This window comes from Pygocentrus nattereri, chromosome 23 (assembly GCF_015220715.1).
Source record: "Pygocentrus nattereri isolate fPygNat1 chromosome 23, fPygNat1.pri, whole genome shotgun sequence".
Classification (NCBI taxonomy): Eukaryota; Metazoa; Chordata; class Actinopteri; order Characiformes; family Serrasalmidae; genus Pygocentrus; species Pygocentrus nattereri.
This window is the reverse complement of record NC_051233.1, coordinates 29,739,610-29,757,462: the sequence shown is the minus strand read 5'-3', so window position 1 is coordinate 29,757,462 and position 17,853 is coordinate 29,739,610. Positions and strand designations below refer to the sequence as shown.

The following is a 17,853-nucleotide window of genomic DNA, read 5'->3' as shown; positions in this document are numbered from 1 at the left end:
CTTAAGATATTGGAAATGAGAAAACATACCGTGTAAACTGTGTTATAACTTTTGCACAGATCACATTTCATGTTGTATTTTTAGGTAAATTGAGTAAATAAACCGAATATGCGCCTTAAACTGTGCAGAAGTGTGTTCTCCGTAAAGGATGTTCATTTTTCTTCACTTAGAAAACCAACAAAAGTATTTTCACCAGGGGCGCACAAACTTTTGCTCAGGTTTAATAGGACTGATTTTACATTCATTGATATTTTACGTAGAGACACAAATCACAGCCATGGCTTAAAGCAGCAACTATCTAGCAACATCTTAGCAACCACCTGGGCTATCATAGCCATAACTTAGCAACATCTTAGCAACCACCTAGGATAGCGTAGTTACTGCCTAGAACCACTTCAGTAACCACCTGGGATAGCATAGCAACTGCCTAGAAACATCGTAGCAACCACCTGGGATATCATAGCAATAACTTAGCAACACCCTAGCAACCACCTGGGATAGTATAGCAACTGCCTAGAAGCTCTTTAGTAGCCACCTAGGATGACACAGCCACGACTTAGCAACACCTTAGCAACCACTTGGGTTAAAATAGCAACGACTTAGCATATCAGATCGCATATTGAGCACGCCGGTTATACTAGTTTAAACTAAATCAGTTAGACTGAAATGAATCCGAATTCATTTCTCCGGAGATGCAGATGAACGCGGTTTATCAAAGAGCTAGTTTATATATACTGCTCGTGCACTCCAGGCCAAAGACCCTTCAATCTCACGCGGGCGAGACGCGCGGCTGGCGCATCTCGCGAAACCTGCAGCTGGAATAACGGAGGGAGGGGGAGGAGTGAGGGGGGGGGGGCAGTACGCGAACCGTTCAGCTCTTCGTCATCCGGTCCAAGCTTCCGTTGTGTTTTTATGTCCCCACACACACTCACACACTCACACACACACACACACACAGACCGGGAGAGCGAGCGCGCGCGAGGCACCGAGTGCTCTGCTGCGGGAGGGGGGCTGCCGCTGCTGCTGGGGGGCACTGTTTGTTTTCTCTCGCGGACATGAGGCTCGGGGCGGCGGGCAGCTGCAGCAGCAGCATCATCGCCGTTCGTTAGCGCCAGGGCGCGCGCCGCCGACCCGCTTCTAGATCGCTGCTGCTCGTGTGTGCACGCGCGCCGGGAGGACGACGGGAACGACGACGACGACCACCAACACCGCCTCGACCACGACGACGCCGAGGATGGAGACGCGGCTGCCCTGACGAGCGTCCTCCGTGAGAGCGCGAGAACCGCAGAGACGTGCCGCCATGAGGGCGCGCGGGGCTTCCCCGGGCGGGCGCGGCGTAGCCGGCTAGCGCGCGCGGTTGCAGCACGGGGGCCCGAGGGCTGGGGTTAGCGCGCGCGGCGCGATTGCAGCAGCAGCACCTACAGCACCACCACGGCCCTCCGCCTGACGCGGTGCGCGCGAGGGGGAGATTAACCGTGCAGAAGAAGGAGGAGAAAAACAAGAGCGTCTCTCTCGTTATTCGTCTGGAATCTCAGGGAAAATATTAATAATATTATTAATAATAATAACAATAAAAAAATAAATAAATGAAAATGTCCTCTCGGTCTGCTTTGCCGTCTGCCACTGACCGGAGCTCGGATCACGTAAGTGAAGCGGCCATTCATTTCGTATGCATTATGATATGCGTGCTCCATAAAGCCTCAGCTACCCTTCACGTGCGCTCGTGTTCATTTGCAGGCCGTGCGTGCACGAATGCACACGCGCATGCATCGCTGCAGCCGTTTATTTGCATGCATTTTCTATTTTGTGTGACATCCTCCGTTTTTTGCATGTTAGCAGGCCCTGCTTTGCTCATCTGGCTGAATGCAGGAGGGTGGTGGGGGTGGGTGGGTGTGCACGGGGGTGGGGGGTTGGAGGGGGGGAGGGGGGCTATACAGTAGTGTTTGCCCGAAACGCGAGCTTTTTTTCCTTGAACGTGTAAAAGAGCAGCCGTCCATCCGCATAGTGTAGCGATCAGCGCAGCCGCTGCTGCTGCCGCCGCGCATGCGCCCTACGTGCCCACCGAGGCGTTATTTATTAATTATTTCGATTCCCGCCCGTATTCCGCCAAGTCCCGCCCCTCCTCTGCTGGGATTGGCTAGCTCCGTCCCGCCGTCCCGTACCGGATTGGCTGGTGATCCGCCTTCTCTAGCAGCCCTGGCGCTCTAGAGCGCTGTAATTGGTTGGCTCAAGCTGTCCGCCGTTCTGGAATGCTTCGCGTCCAGTCGCTTTGTCGCAATACGGGCGGGTAAACAAAAAAAACAACAACGCCTCGATCCGCACACAGAATGACGCCACGCTCGGAGTACTTGCCCCCTCCGCCCCTCTTCGCCACCCCAACCCCCCCACCAAGGGCCCGGATTTCGCTGGACTGGCAAAGCCCGTCATCCATGAATACATTAACGAGCAAATAAATAAAAGAAATCAGAGGAATCTCTCTTTGCATAGTGGATCAAATCCTCCGTCCAAGAGATGCATCCAGTATGTGCTGGCTCTGTGTTCTAGCTGCAGCGTCACAGAACAAAATGCACGCTCTGACCAGGCCTGTGATATCACCGTTTGATGCGTACTGTAATATGAGCAATGCACGTGCCACACAAGCACCAGTGCATTTATACTGTATTAAAACATGATCAGGGCATTTGTATTGTTATATCTGAATGCACAAGCTATCCTGTCATTTATACAGATGTACTGCCCTGTCATGTACTGCATGTGCCGTATCATCAGTGCTGTAACATCATACACACTGTGATATCATTGTTGCATGCTTGCTGTAATACTAGCAATGCATACATACTGGAATATCACCAACGCCCATGCCATATAACCAATGCATACAAACTGTAATGTGTTCATATTGTAATATCAGAATGCACATGCTGTACCGATGAATAAATGCTGTAGTCTTAGCAATATGTACGTATTATAACACCACAAATGCACATGCTATATCACCAGTGCATACATGCTGTAATACTAGCAATACATACATACCGTAATATCACAGATGCATATGCCATATTACCAATGCATATATGCTGTAATATTAGCAGTGCATACATACTGTAATATCACTAGTGCACATGCCATATCACTAATGAATACATGCTGTAATACTAGCATGTATACATACTGTAATATCAACAATAAACATGCCATATCACCAGTGCATGCATGCTGTAGTACTAACAATGTATACATACTGTAATATCACCAATGGATATACCATATTACCAATAAATATATGCTAGCAATGCCTACATACTGTAATATCACAAAAGTTCACATTATATCACCAATGCACAGCTACTGTAGCATTATGATGTACATACAATAATATCACCTTAGTGATATGCAGTAATATCAGTAACCCTAACCATACTTACTAAAATGCTATTAATACATAAAACCTTAATATCGCCAAAGCACACACGGTGCACACGTCACCGCTACTGTACGTTATAGGCCTGTGCTGAGTCCAGGCGCTGCGCGGTTTTTCCAGTTTTTCAGTTTGTACCATGGCTCTGCAAGTCTGGAGTTGGGGGCCTTTTGCTGGGGGTTTAGTGTGATGTAGAGGCCTGTTATGGAGAACGGAGTAACGCAGTGAGGTTGGTTGCAGCCCGTGTTTCAGGCTTGACTTACTCGTGACATATTTATTCATTGTGACGAGAAAGCATATCTAAGAATTAGCTAGCTAGCTTAATGTAAGCTTAGTTTAAATTACTCTGCCCAATAAATGTATTTGCCCTACCAGTTGACTTTTTTAGCTCAGGTTACTTGTAAAAGTGTTGCTTTAGGATATGATGCTGGCAGCCTGCTGGCGTTGGCTGCCTGGTAAGTATTTTGCTGTCTAGCTAACTAGGCACTAGCTAACTAGGTCGTTAGCTAACGCTACAAGTATGGCTGTACCACACTCACCCTCTCATTTTGTAGTGAAGCTATGCTTGTGCTCTATCTATCTATCTATCTATCTATCTATCTATCTATCTATCTATCTATCTATCTATCTATCTATCTATCTGTCTCTCTGTCTGCCTATCTATCTGTCTATCTATCTATCTGTCTATCTGTCTATCTGTCTCTCTGTCTGCCTATCTATCTATCTATCTATCTATCTATCTATCTATCTATCTATCTATCTATCTATCTATCTATCTGTCTGTCTGTCTGTCTGTCTTTCTGTTTGTCTGCCTGCCTGTCTGTCTGCCTGCCTGTCTATCTATCTATCTATCTATCTATCTATCTATCTATCTATCTATCTATCTATCTATCTATCTATCTATCTATCTATCTGTCTGTCTGTCTGTCTGTCTGTCTATCTATCTGTCTGTCTGTCTGTCTGTCTTTCTGTTTGTCTGTCTGTCTTTCTGTTTGTCTGCCTGCCTGTCTGTCTGCCTGCCTGTCTATCTATCTATCTGTCTGTCTGTCTATCTATCTATCTATCTATCTATCTATCTATCTATCTATCTATCTATCTATCTATCTATCTATCTATCTATCTATCACTTGTATTCATCTGTTGGGCTAATGGCAATGTCAGTTGTCTAGTGTTGCAGCATTCTGTGCCATTAGTGAAGGAGTGTGGCAGTGGTTCCCAGTCACAGCTCTGCTGTAACACCCTTGAGTCAGCTCATTAACTTAGCGGACCTTTCATGTGCTGAATCAGGTGTGTTCGAGCCAGCAAGCCATTGGGGTGATGCAGTAAAGTGTATAGCAGAGAATACGGCTTGGATAGTGTGAGTGGGGTAGATGTTAATGCATTCTTTCGGCAGTTCAGGTGTGCTAGTGTCGTAGCATGGCAGGTCTGGAGTTGGAGATGCCTTTCTTTGTTTGTTTAGCATGATGTAGAGGCTTGTTATTGAGAATATAATTAAGCAGTGGCGTTCGTTGCCTGTGTTGGCTGATCTCTACACTGCACCAACACACATAAGAAGGTCTGGACCTGATCTAACACACCTCTGTCTGATATTCAGAGTTGGACAAGTTTTACAGAACGTTGGCAAAAATCTCATTCAGCCTCACACATGCAAACTCCACCTTTCAGTGAAGGTCGTCATTTTGGATGCTGAACATGCCGTTTACGTGAAGCGTGTAGATTTTTTAGTTAGAGTTCTGAGACGGAATCCTCCTTCGATCCTTCACAGCAGCAGTTCACAAGTCAAAATTCAAGTCAAAGTGGCAAGGAAAAACTCCCTAAGAGCAAGAGCAAGAAACCTTGAGAAGAACCAAGACTCAAAAGGGAACCCATCCTCCTCTGCTCAACACCAGATGGCAAACAGCATTAAATATTAGAGTACAAAATCTAGAACGCAAGTGGAGCAATGGTTAATTAGATAACTTGAGTTTATGCAGCAGCAGCAGCAGCAGGAGGGTCAGTTCATGCAGGTGAGATGTGCACAGCTTTGTGCAGTGTGAAGCTCCATGGTGGTCAAAATGGTGCAGATCAGCCAATGGAGATGGACCTCTGGTGACTCCAGCAGCTCTAGTGGCTCCCATGTGGCAACTCAGGGAAATGTTTGCTCAGGGGCTCAAATAAAGGTCATTATTTGAATATAATATGTAATATTTACTGGCCAGTTAAAACAAAGATAACTTTACCGAAACATGAAAAGAGGGCTTCATTTTCATTTGGTTTCATTTTCACATATTCAGATTTCTTTCTTCAGTAGCTTTTAACTGGTGGGCAAAAAGGGTAACATGTGGAAATCGTCATTGTTGGTGACCAAGACAATCAGCTTCCACTGAACTCTCACCTGAAATTGTTTTAGAATGCGTTCTATGAAGTTAAACATCTCTACGAATTACATTGTTAGTGGTGATCATCGGGATCCAAGCACAGCACGCTAAACTTGTCACCTGCTCAGGAGTTTTTGTCTGTGCAACCTAATGAGAACTTTGTTTTTGTTAGGATACTGATGTGTTCAGCGGCATCTGCTGTTTTAGCATTAGTAGCTAGCTAATTTAATGTCGTAGCCTACAACACTAGCTGCTGTAGCATGCCTGAAGATACTCTAAGGGATTTCCCAAGAACAGTGTCCTTATTGTACTTACCACATAAAGCAATGGTACAGCAAAACAAAAAGCATGAGAATATTATGTTGTTTTTGTAAGTGAAAAATGACACAGTAGTGTTTTTTTGTAGGTCACGTGATTCTAGTGGCATCCTGCTTGAGATAAGCGGCAAATATCTGCCCCTCCAGCATCAATGGCTGCTACTGCACTAAAGCAATACAGAATGGCTGGCAAATCAGAAGGTTTCTATCACAAATTTTCTTTTCACAGTCGAGGTTTGGTTTAGTTCGTCTGCTGTGTAAAAAACACTTTTTTTTGGATGGTTTGAACTTTCGGACCAATCACAGAAAGTTGAGGCAAGATATTGCCACCCATTTAACAATAGAAGTAGAAAAAGAAGAGAAGTAAAAATGAGTCACGGTGACACACGGGGAGGAGAAAAGATGAAATATTCAACTGTAAGTTGGTCTGATGAAAAAATCAAAAGTCAACTTAGTAAAATAGTGAAATTTATACCTTATTTTGAGGAGAGGATAAAAGAGATATTCATTTTTTTCTATTCAAATGGAAAAGGCTACCTGCTGAATTGACAACATGCCAATGTCAGACAAATGCTCCTCTACAAACCAGTCAACATCAAGTGTAGGGAGACGCAGTCCACGATGACGACAGGGCGTAGGTGTGTGCAAAGTTCTTTAGAGTGCTCGCTAAATTGCAGTGTGAAACTGAAGCTAACTGGATGTAACGGGTACCATGCAACAAAAACATCCACCTCAGTTCAACTTTGGTCTGGACTTTCAAATGCCCTTCATTTCTGTTTGAGAAAAACATTGCAGGAGTGTATTTTGTATATGATTCAGAAATATAGGTGCTGTTGGTCATTCATGTTGAACATGTCACAATCTGTGTGACGAGACTTTCACGACATCAAGGCATGATGACATTAAGTCCTGTAAAATCTCAAACGTTACCTAAAAAGATTTGGTGGTGGTAGTATGAGGGAACGTTGGTTGAGGGAGCGGGTAGAACTCTGAGAACTTGGGCTGGAGTTCTGGGCAGCTTCTGCCTGTAGCTAGAATGCCAGAAATCCTCCGTCATAGCTATAGTAGAACTGATGCTGGATCGTGGAACCGGGAGAAGATGGGGCGGCGTTGGAGATTGCGAACGCTGTCACAGGAACAGAAGGTGAGGATGTAGATTTATAGGGCATAGATTGGAAGAAGCAGGGGTTTCAGGCATGTTCCTCCCCCCAAACCTCAGCTATAACATAATTACATAAAGTGGCTTCAAATTTAGATGATTCAATTGTAGATACTGAGGATCCTGCTACAGGCACCAGCATAGACCAACATGTTGTGTTTTGGATGCAGGTATGCTGGTCAATCAGCATGACCATGTTGAGGGACTAGCCAGAACAGCACCAGACTATCTTAAACCTGCTTAGGCCAAACTTTCTTTTTCAGCAGGGAATTAAGTAGATATTGCACACCAAAATATTTCACATACATACAAAATAAGCATAATTTGGCATGAATGCGCCTCTAAATGTAGATATTTTGTTTCTGTTTAGAAACAGAAATTTGCTTGATGTTCTTTAAGATTCGTCCAACCCAGAAACAGTTACAGGCATCAGCTAAGAAGGAACACATTTGTCAGAGCACAGATAGGCCAATTTGCATGAACAGAGCTTGCTGTGTGTATGTAGTTCTGGCACAAAAGCTAGCACACTCTGTTGCACTCCAGGAAGAGGGATGCCCACCCCAGGGTTACCGCAGATGGGCCCTGCATTCCAATTCCGAAAAAGGAAGGCACTCGGACTTCCAAGCCACTTTAGCTTTTGAGGGAATCCCTCCCGTCTGCTTAAAAGGAGTTCCGATTCTCCAGTGGGTTGAGGAAAGTTTCTTCCCACAGCCTCATCGAGCCCTCAGTTACAGTGCATCCGGAAAGTATTCACAGCGCTTCACTTTTTCCACATTTTGTTTTGTTACAGCCTTATTCCAAATTGAATTAAATTAATCTTTTTCCTCTAAATTCTACACAAAATACCCCATTGTGACCATGTGAAAAACGTTTTCTCGAGAGTTTTGAAAATTTATTAAAATTAAAAAACAAAGAAATCATATTTACATAAGTATTCACAGCCTTTGCTTAATACTTTGTAGAACCACCTTTGGCAGCAACTACAGCCTCAAGTCTTTTTGAATATGATGCCACAAGCTTGGCACACCTATCTTTAGGCAGTTTTGCCCATTCTTCTTTGCAGTACCTCTGAAGCTCCATCAGGTTGGATGGGAGACGTCTGTGCACAGCCATTTTCAGATCTCTCCAGAGATGTTCAATCGGATTCAAGTCTGGGCTCTGGCTGGGCCACTCCAGGACATTCACAGAGTGGTCCTGAAGCCACTGCTTTGAGATCTTGGCTGTGTGCTTCGGATCGTTGTCCTGCTGAAAAATGAACCGTCGCCCCAGTCTGAGGTCAAGAGCGCTCTGGAGCAGGTTTTTATCCAGGATGTCTCTGTACATTGCGGCATTCATCTTTCCCTCTATCCTGACTAGTCTGCCAGTTCCTGCTGCTGAGAAACATCCCCATAGCATGATGCTGCCACCACCATGCTTGACTGTAGGGATGGTATTGGCCTCGTGATGAGCAGTGCCTGGTTTCCTCCAAACATGACGCCTGGCATTCACACCAAAGAGTTCAATCTTTGTCTCATCAGACCAGAGAATTTTGTTTCTCATGGTCTGAGAGTCCTTCAGGTGCCTTTTTGCAAATTCCAGACGGGCTGCCTTGTGCCTTTTACTAAGGAGTGGCTTTCGCCTGGCCACTCTGCCATACAGGCCTGATTGGTGGATTGCTGCAGAGATGGTTGTCCTTCTGCAAGGTTCTCCTCTCTCCACGGAGGAACGCTGGAGCTCTGACAGAGTGATCATTGGGTTCTTGGTCACCTCCCTGACCAAGGCCCTTCTCCCCCGATCGCTCAATTTAGACGGCCGGCCAGCTCTAGGAAGAGTCCTGGTGGTTCCGAACTTCTTCCATTTACGAATGATGGAGGCCACTGTGCTCATTGGGACCTTCAACGCAGCAGTAATTTTTCTGTATCCTTCCCCAGATTTGTGCCTCGAGACAATTTTGTCTCGGAGGTCTACAGACAATTCCTTTGACTTCATGCTTGGTGTTTGCGCTCTGACATGCAGTCAACTGTGGGACCTTATATAGACAGGTGTGTGCCTTTCCAAATCATGTCCAATCAACCACAGGTGGACTCCATTTAAGCTGTAGAAACATCTCAAGGATGATCAGTGGAAACAGGATGCACCTGAGCTCAATTTTGAGCTTCATGGCAAAGGCTGTGAATACTTATGTAAATATGATTTCTTTGTTTTTTAATTTTAATACATTTTCAAAACTCTCGAGAAAACTTTTTTCACATGGTCACAATGGGGTATTTTGTGTAGAATTTTGAGGAAAAAGATTAATATAATTAAATTTGGAATAAGGCTGTAACAAAACAAAATGTGGAAAAAGTGAAGCGCTGTGAATACTTTCCGGATGCACTGTAGATCTGAATAAGGTAGTCTACAAAACTGAAGACTCACAGCGGGTGTCACCCCAAATTTACTGGGGTGTGATTTGTCGCAACCCCTACGGTGAAGAGATGCTCCCATCAACCAAGATACATTTACAGCATGTGTGATCAATTTATTGTCTGTGCCGACTGTGTTTCAGTAAACCACAGTAAACTAAAGTCAAGTAAAGTTAGTTTCAGTAAACTAATATAAACACTAGTCAGCATTCGATAATGTTCGCTCACCTACCCTGAATTTGTGGATTCAGGCTGCTGTGGAATCAGGCCTCCTTCTTGAGGGATGATTGTCATTTTTCTTCAACCAAATCACAAAAAAAGGAGTCACGTCATAAAAAATGATCATTATCATTAAAATGATTGGTCAGTGTAGTGGGGGTTAGTGTGTTAGGAGTTAGTATCAGTGTAGTAGGGGTTAGTGTGTTAGGAGTTAGCGTCGGTGTAGTGGGGGTTAGTGTGTTAGGAGTTAGTATCAGTGTAGTTGGGGTTAGTGTGTTAGGAGTTAGTATCAGTGTAGTTGGGGTTAGTGTGTTAGGAGTTAGTATCAGTGTAGTGGGGGTTAGTGTGTTAGGAGTTAGTATCAGTGTAGTAGGGGTTAGTGTGTTAGGAGTTAGCGTCAGTGTAGTTGGGGTTAGTGTGTTATGAGTTAGTATCAGTGTAGTAGGGGTTAGTGTGTTAGGAGTTAGTATCAGTGTAGTGGGGGTTAGTGTGTTAGGAGTTAGTATCAGTGTAGTGGGGGTTAGTGTGTTAGGAGTTAGTATCAGTGTAGTGGGGGTTAGTGTGTTAGGAGTTAGTATCAGTGTAGTGGGGGTTAGTGTGTTATGAGTTAGTATCAGTGTAGTAGGGGTTAGTGTGTTAGGAGTTAGCGTCAGTGTAGTTGGGGTTAGTGTGTTATGAGTTAGTATCAGTGTAGTAGGGGTTAGTGTGTTAGGAGTTAGTATCAGTGTAGTGGGGGTTAGTGTGTTAGGAGTTAGCGTCAGTGTAGTAGGGGTTAGTGTGTTAGGAGTTAGTATCAGTGTAGTGGGGGTTAGTGTGTTAGGAGTTAGTATCAGTGTAGTGGGGGTTAGTGTGTTAGGAGTTAGTAACAGTGTAGTGGGGGTTAGTGTGTTAGGAGTTAGTATCAGTGTAGTGGGGGCTAGTGTGTTAGGAGGTAGTATCAGTGTAGTGGGGGCTAGTGTGTTAGGAGTTAGTATCAGTGTAGTGGGGGTTAGTGTGTTAGGAGTTAGTATCAGTGTAGTGGGGGCTAGTGTGTTAGGAGTTAGTATCAGTGTAGTAGGGGTTAGTGTGTTAGGAGTTAGTATCAGTGTAGTGGGGGTTAGTGTGTTAGGAGTTAGTATCAGTGTAGTGGGGGTTAGTGTGTTAGGAGTTAGTAACAGTGTAGTGGGGGTTAGTGTGTTAGGAGTTAGTATCAGTGTAGTAGGGATTAGTGTGTTAGGAGTTAGTATCAGTGTAGTAGGGGTTAGTGTGTTAGGAGTTAGTATCAGTGTAGTGGGGGTTAGTGTGTTAGGAGTTAGTATCAGTGTAGTGGCGGTTAGTGTGTTAGGAGTTAGTATCAGTGTAGTGGCGGTTAGTGTGTTAGGAGTTAGCGTCAGTGTAGTAGGGGTTAGTGTGTTAGGAGTTAGTATCAGTGTAGTTGGGGTTAGTGTGTTAGGAGTTAGTATCAGTGTAGTGGGGGTTAGTGTGTTAGGAGTTAGTATCAGTGTAGTGGCGGTTAGTGTGTTAGGAGTTAGCGTCAGTGTAGTAGGGGTTAGTGTGTTAGGAGTTAGTATCAGTGTAGTGGGGGTTAGTGTGTTAGGAGTTAGCGTCAGTGTAGTAGGGGTTAGTGTGTTAGGAGTTAGTATCAGTGTAGTTGGGGTTAGTGTGTTAGGAGTTAGTATCAGTGTAGTGGGGGTTAGTGTGTTAGGAGTTAGCGTCAGTGTAGTAGGGGTTAGTGTGTTAGGAGTTAGCGTCAGTGTAGTGGGGGTTAGTGTGTTAGGAGTTAGTATCAGTGTAGTAGGGGTTAGTGTGTTAGGAGTTAGTATCAGTGTAGTGGGGGTTAGTGTGTTAGGAGTTAGTATCAGTGTAGTGGGGGTTAGTGTGTTAGGAGTTAGTATCAGTGTAGTGGCGGTTAGTGTGTTAGGAGTTAGCGTCAGTGTAGTAGGGGTTAGTGTGTTAGGAGTTAGTATCAGTGAAGTGGGGGTTAGTGTGTTAGGAGTTAGCGTCAGTGTAGTGGGGGTTAGTGTGTTAGGAGTTAGTATCAGTGTAGTTGGGGTTAGTGTGTTAGGAGTTAGTATCAGTGTAGTGGGGGTTAGTGTGTTAGGAGTTAGTATCAGTGTAGTAGGGGTTAGTGTTAGGAGTTAGTATCAGTGTAGTGGCGGTTAGTGTGTTAGGAGTTAGCGTCAGTGTAGTAGGGGTTAGTGTGTTAGGAGTTAGTATCAGTGTAGTTGGGGTTAGTGTGTTAGGAGTTAGTATCAGTGTAGTGGGGGTTAGTGTGTTAGGAGTTAGTATCAGTGTAGTGGCGGTTAGTGTGTTAGGAGTTAGCGTCAGTGTAGTAGGGGTTAGTGTGTTAGGAGTTAGTATCAGTGTAGTGGGGGTTAGTGTGTTAGGAGTTAGCGTCAGTGTAGTAGGGGTTAGTGTGTTAGGAGTTAGTATCAGTGTAGTTGGGGTTAGTGTGTTAGGAGTTAGTATCAGTGTAGTGGGGGTTAGTGTGTTAGGAGTTAGCGTCAGTGTAGTAGGGGTTAGTGTGTTAGGAGTTAGCGTCAGTGTAGTGGGGGTTAGTGTGTTAGGAGTTAGTATCAGTGTAGTAGGGGTTAGTGTGTTAGGAGTTAGTATCAGTGTAGTGGCGGTTAGTGTGTTAGGAGTTAGCGTCAGTGTAGTAGGGGTTAGTGTGTTAGGAGTTAGTATCAGTGTAGTTGGGGTTAGTGTGTTAGGAGTTAGTATCAGTGTAGTGGGGGTTAGTGTGTTAGGAGTTAGTATCAGTGTAGTGGCGGTTAGTGTGTTAGGAGTTAGCGTCAGTGTAGTAGGGGTTAGTGTGTTAGGAGTTAGTATCAGTGTAGTGGGGGTTAGTGTGTTAGGAGTTAGCGTCAGTGTAGTAGGGGTTAGTGTGTTAGGAGTTAGTATCAGTGTAGTTGGGGTTAGTGTGTTAGGAGTTAGTATCAGTGTAGTGGGGGTTAGTGTGTTAGGAGTTAGCGTCAGTGTAGTAGGGGTTAGTGTGTTAGGAGTTAGCGTCAGTGTAGTGGGGGTTAGTGTGTTAGGAGTTAGTATCAGTGTAGTAGGGGTTAGTGTGTTAGGAGTTAGTATCAGTGTAGTGGGGGTTAGTGTGTTAGAGTTAGTATCAGTGTAGTGGGGGTTAGTGTGTTAGGAGTTAGTATCAGTGTAGTGGCGGTTAGTGTGTTAGGAGTTAGCGTCAGTGTAGTAGGGGTTAGTGTGTTAGGAGGTAGTATCAGTGAAGTGGGGGTTAGTGTGTTAGGAGTTAGCGTCAGTGTAGTGGGGGTTAGTGTGTTAGGAGTTAGTATCAGTGTAGTTGGGGTTAGTGTGTTAGGAGTTAGTATCAGTGTAGTGGGGGTTAGTGTGTTAGGAGTTAGTATCAGTGTAGTTGGGGTTAGTGTGTTAGGAGTTAGTATCAGTGTAGTGGGGGTTAGTGTGTTAGGAGTTAGCGTCAGTGTAGTAGGGGTTAGTGTGTTAGGAGTTAGCGTCAGTGTAGTGGGGGTTAGTGTGTTAGGAGTTAGTATCAGTGTAGTTGGGGTTAGTGTGTTAGGAGTTAGTATCAGTGTAGTGGGGGTTAGTGTGTTAGGAGTTAGTATCAGTGTAGTAGGGGTTAGTGTGTTAGGAGTTAGTATCAGTGTTAGCATGAGTAGGACAGAAGCATGGGGTGTAGTGTGAGCAGCACAGGAGCGAAGGGGTAAGAACAGAAACCATAGACCATGTAATCCACTTATATTCAGCCAGATATTAGATAATTAGATTCTCTCTCTCTCTCTCTCTCTCTCTCTCACTATATCTCTTGCCTTCTGTTTTCATTTCCTTCTTGTCCTCTTCGTTTACCATTACTCTTTCTAAAAACAGTCTGATCTCTGCTCTCTCTCTCTCTCCCTCTCTGTCTCTCTCTCTCTCTCGCTCTCTTTTTCTGTGTTCTTATTCAGTGATCACGTGATCATGTGCAGTGTAGCGCAGATGGAGGGCTCAGTGTGTTTGTGTATGTGTGTGTGTTTTTGTAGCCAGTGTGAGGTCCGCTTTCCTCCAAGACGATGTTGCAGAGATATGAACACCCACCCCCACACACACTCCTCGGTAGAATTGATTATTAAGTGTTAAATGTGAGATTTGCTTTGAATAAATATGTGTTTTTATCTCAGACTGGGCCAGACTATAACCTCAGTGACGGAGGATGTTAATCCTGGATTAACACACAGATTTACAAATACGCACACACACACACACTGACCTCTCTATGCCGGTCAGCTGCCCCCGCCGACTTTGTTTATGCTAAACTGGGCCACAGTCAGACCTGAGGTTTGTGAATATGAAAATTAATCTGATCATCAGTATCACTTTCTGTATGTAGCTAGAACTCTTTGAGTGGGGCGGCCAGATTACAAACACACACACACACACACACACACAAACACACACACACACACACATTTTCTAAACCACTTCTCCACCAGGGTCGTGAAGGGGGGGGTGGGGGGTGAGGGTTGTTGGAGCCTATCCCAGTGGTCATTGGCAGGATCCACCCTGGACAGGTTACCAGTACATCACAGGGCTGACAGACAGACATACACATTCACACAGAGACACACCAAGGGGCAATTTAGCATGTCCAATTGGCCTGACTGCATGGGCAGGAGGAAACCCACGCTGACATGGGAAGAGCGTACAACTCCACACAGAACACGGTGGGTAGGACAGCTGTTCTGTGGTGACTGCTTTACTGATGATGGTTTACTGTCTCACCTTTCATGACTGGGGAGCCCAGAAGGGCGCTGACCACAACTTGGCTAAACCTTGGCTAATGTGGGTGGACTTCAACGAATTTCGCCTCTTGTCGCCCAAATTGCTGGTCGCTTGTCTAGTGGACGGTTGGTTGCCATGGTTACACTGACGCCAAGCAAAACCCCATTGCGTTTTCGCTAGAAATAAGTGAGAAATCACTTGTGTTCTTATTTGTATTTAATCCCTGTGTCTGAGCAGTCGGTTTGTGAGGAAAACGCTGTTTAGTCTTTGTGATTATTGTCTGTGATGAACACACTGCCGCCATTAGTCCAGCTATAAGTAGGACGTAAATGTTCTGATAGGGAATGTAATCGGATACAGGCGTTTACACTGATATTATTCTTCTATTTAACCGATTATTTACTGGATTACCCACTTCATTCAATCGGATAGAAATTGTATTCCGAATGATCTCAGACTAGACTATTCCGAATTAGGCGTTTACATGGAGGCATTCTATTCCGATTGAGCTATGAGTCGGATTATTAACGTATTATTAGGCTGCGTGTAAACATGGCTATTGAAAATGAATGAGCTCCGGGCGCTTTGTCGTATCGCGCTGTTGCCGGTGTGAATGCAAGGTTAGAGCTTGAAATAATTCAACTGCTCATGTTGTTTTCAGGTATTTTTGGGTTCAGTTCGTGCTTCCATTCCCCATTTGAGTTCTCCCACTTTTACTCGATTTCCCTCTGCTTTAGTTTTCCTCATTACTTCATTTTTCCTCTCTACTTTCACAACCTTAAACCAGTTTTAAATCTGGCATGCTAGAGTCACCCACGCATGTCGTTGACAGAATTTAGCACCAAGGCCCACGCTTGTGAGGAAATGCATGCACGAGAAATGAAACGGTGAACTGATTCAAGAGAGGACAGTTCAGTGCAGCCAAAAGCACATTTATATTTAACTGTTTTAGGTTTTCAGCAAGTTGTATGTAAAATGTAAAGAGATTAAACGGGTAAGTTTAGCACTAACATCATGCTGTATCAGCATCTTGGTGTGAGAACAGCGCAGAAAGAAAAGTTTATCCAGACTGAAAACTTTGAAATGTTTTTTTGAAAGCATACATTTCTCGAAACTTCATTTTTTGAGGTAGAAATTTTATTATACCATATTATTTTCTACTTTTTATCATCACGGCACCGTAATTTAACCACACTTTGGGCGACGTTGGGCCATTTCAGCTCAGTTTCAGACATAATTTTGTGGGCCTCGGGGCAGTTTCTGCCTCAAAACTTGATAATGTGGGTCACGGTGAGTCAAGTTCAGACAAAATTTTTGGTGTTGACTGGACGCTGTGTGTTGGATTGGTGCTGGGCTCTGGCAGGAAACCTCCAGGCTGCATTTGGGTTCAGACCAACATTTCAGGCCCAGTTAAAGCGCATTCAGTAAAATGATTTCAGCTCATGCTTTGTCCTGTCTTAATGCTAATGTCATGTCAGGGTTCATTTACATGCTATAAAATTCAAAACGAAGCACCATCCACTTAACATTTTAACACCTCAGTGTCACTGCTGGACTGAGAATTGTCCACCAACCAAAAATATCCAGACAACAGCGTCCTGTGAGCCACGTCCTGTGACCACTGATGAAGGACTAGAGGACAACCAACACAAACTGTGCAGCAGCAGATGAGCTACAAGTTAGGAGTGTCTAATAGAGTGGACGGTGAGAGGATACAACATTTAAAAACTCCAGCAGCACTGCTGTGTCTGATCCACTCGTACAAGCACAACACACAGTAACACACCACCACCACGTCAGTGTTACTGCAGTGCTGAGAATGATCCAACACCCAAATAGTACCTGGTCCATTGAAAACAGGGGGCTAACAAAGTATGCAGAGAAACAGATGGACTCCACTCTGTAATTGTAGAACCAACCCACAGAGCAGAAGAAGCCTTTTTTGTAGCTTTAGCTCTGTAACTACAGCCTAAAGGCCATCAGTCTCATCTGATGGTTGCTGTTGTGCTCTTAAACCCAAGCTGGCTGCAGAGAGACTGTCCCAGTAACAGAAGGTCATCTGGGCTACAGATCTGCTCAAGCCCTTCTGGGGTCAGATCCACCAAAGTGTCTTAAGAAGTAAAATCGTCTTAGATGTGCCTTCTTTACTTCAGATTTGAGGGAAAATGTAAGAAAAGTGTTATTCATCAAAAAAGAGCAAAATTGTGCAGTGTCTTTCTTCTAGTCAGGGGGGTTTCTGAAATTTCAAGGAACATCCTATTTCGGGGTCCGCCACCCACCCCAAATCATATTATTTTGTATACAAGATTGAAACAATTTAAGCTAAAATCAATGGTTTATGAATTTTAATGAAATAAAAAGAGATAAACAAATGATTAAAAGTTATATGGTACTCACCAAAAAACAATAAATAACTATAAAAAGAGTCAGAATGTATAATTGTGAACTAAATTGTCTATATAAGTCAAATCAATTAGACTACATATGAAATACATCAATCCTACCAATATTATGATTTACACACATTATAAATAGCAACAGCAATGATAACAAGTATAATAATAAAAGTAATAATACATGATTGCAGACCCCCTGTGGCTTGGGGGGAGTCCCTAAGCAACCACTTACACTGCTTCCAGTTCTTGTTTGCTAAGATTTTTGAACATTTAGTTGCTTTTTCCTCCTTTTCGTTGCTCTCTTCAGCAGTGTAGTCACCAAAATCCAATACCAGATCAGAAGAAACTCATGTGTAAGACATACGACATAACCTGTCAGTCTTTGTCTTAAGAAAGATTGGAAGGCCAGTTCTAACACGGACCCTCATTCTTAGACTCTGACTCTGATTGTGCTGCTTCCTTTCTGACTCTGACTCTAATCCTGATGTTTTCTGTTTGCAGCATGCGTCTCTGGCGGCGAGTCGTTCGGACAAGGGCACGAGCGTGTCGAGCCGCTCCCTCGGCGCACGCTGCCGGAACTCCATGGCTTCCTGCTCGGACGATCAGCCGCACATCGGCAACTACCGGTTCCTCAAGACCATCGGCAAGGGCAACTTCGCCAAAGTTAAACTGGCCCGCCACGTCCTCACCGGCCGAGAGGTGAGATCCACAGTTCATGTGAAATGGGAACGCCACCAGATTTCCAAAACTGCCACATGATGCAGTTTACAGACGCTCTTATCCAGAGCGACTTACAGTTTGATCATTTTTACACAGGTAGGCGAAAGCAGTGTTAGGAGTCTTGCCCAAGGACTCTTATTGGTTTAGTGTAGGGTGTTTACCCA

At 44.4% G+C, this 17,853-nt stretch overlaps 1 protein-coding gene across 2 annotated transcripts in view; it reads left to right on the top strand.

The window, feature by feature from the left end:
• The first annotated feature begins 975 nt into the window (after window positions 1-975).
• Window positions 976-17,853, top strand: part of mark4a (MAP/microtubule affinity-regulating kinase 4a) — a 53,723-nt gene continuing 36,845 nt past the window's right edge. Inside the window, exons 1-2 of one of the 2 annotated variants that reach the window (XM_017724984.2) lie at window positions 976-1,643; window positions 17,471-17,668. In XM_017724984.2, the coding sequence (XP_017580473.1) occupies window positions 1,587-1,643; window positions 17,471-17,668 (255 nt within the window). In that variant the 5' untranslated portion in view covers window positions 976-1,586. The remainder of the gene's footprint in view (window positions 1,644-17,470; window positions 17,669-17,853) is intronic. The other variant, XM_037533568.1, reaches the window with a different exon arrangement.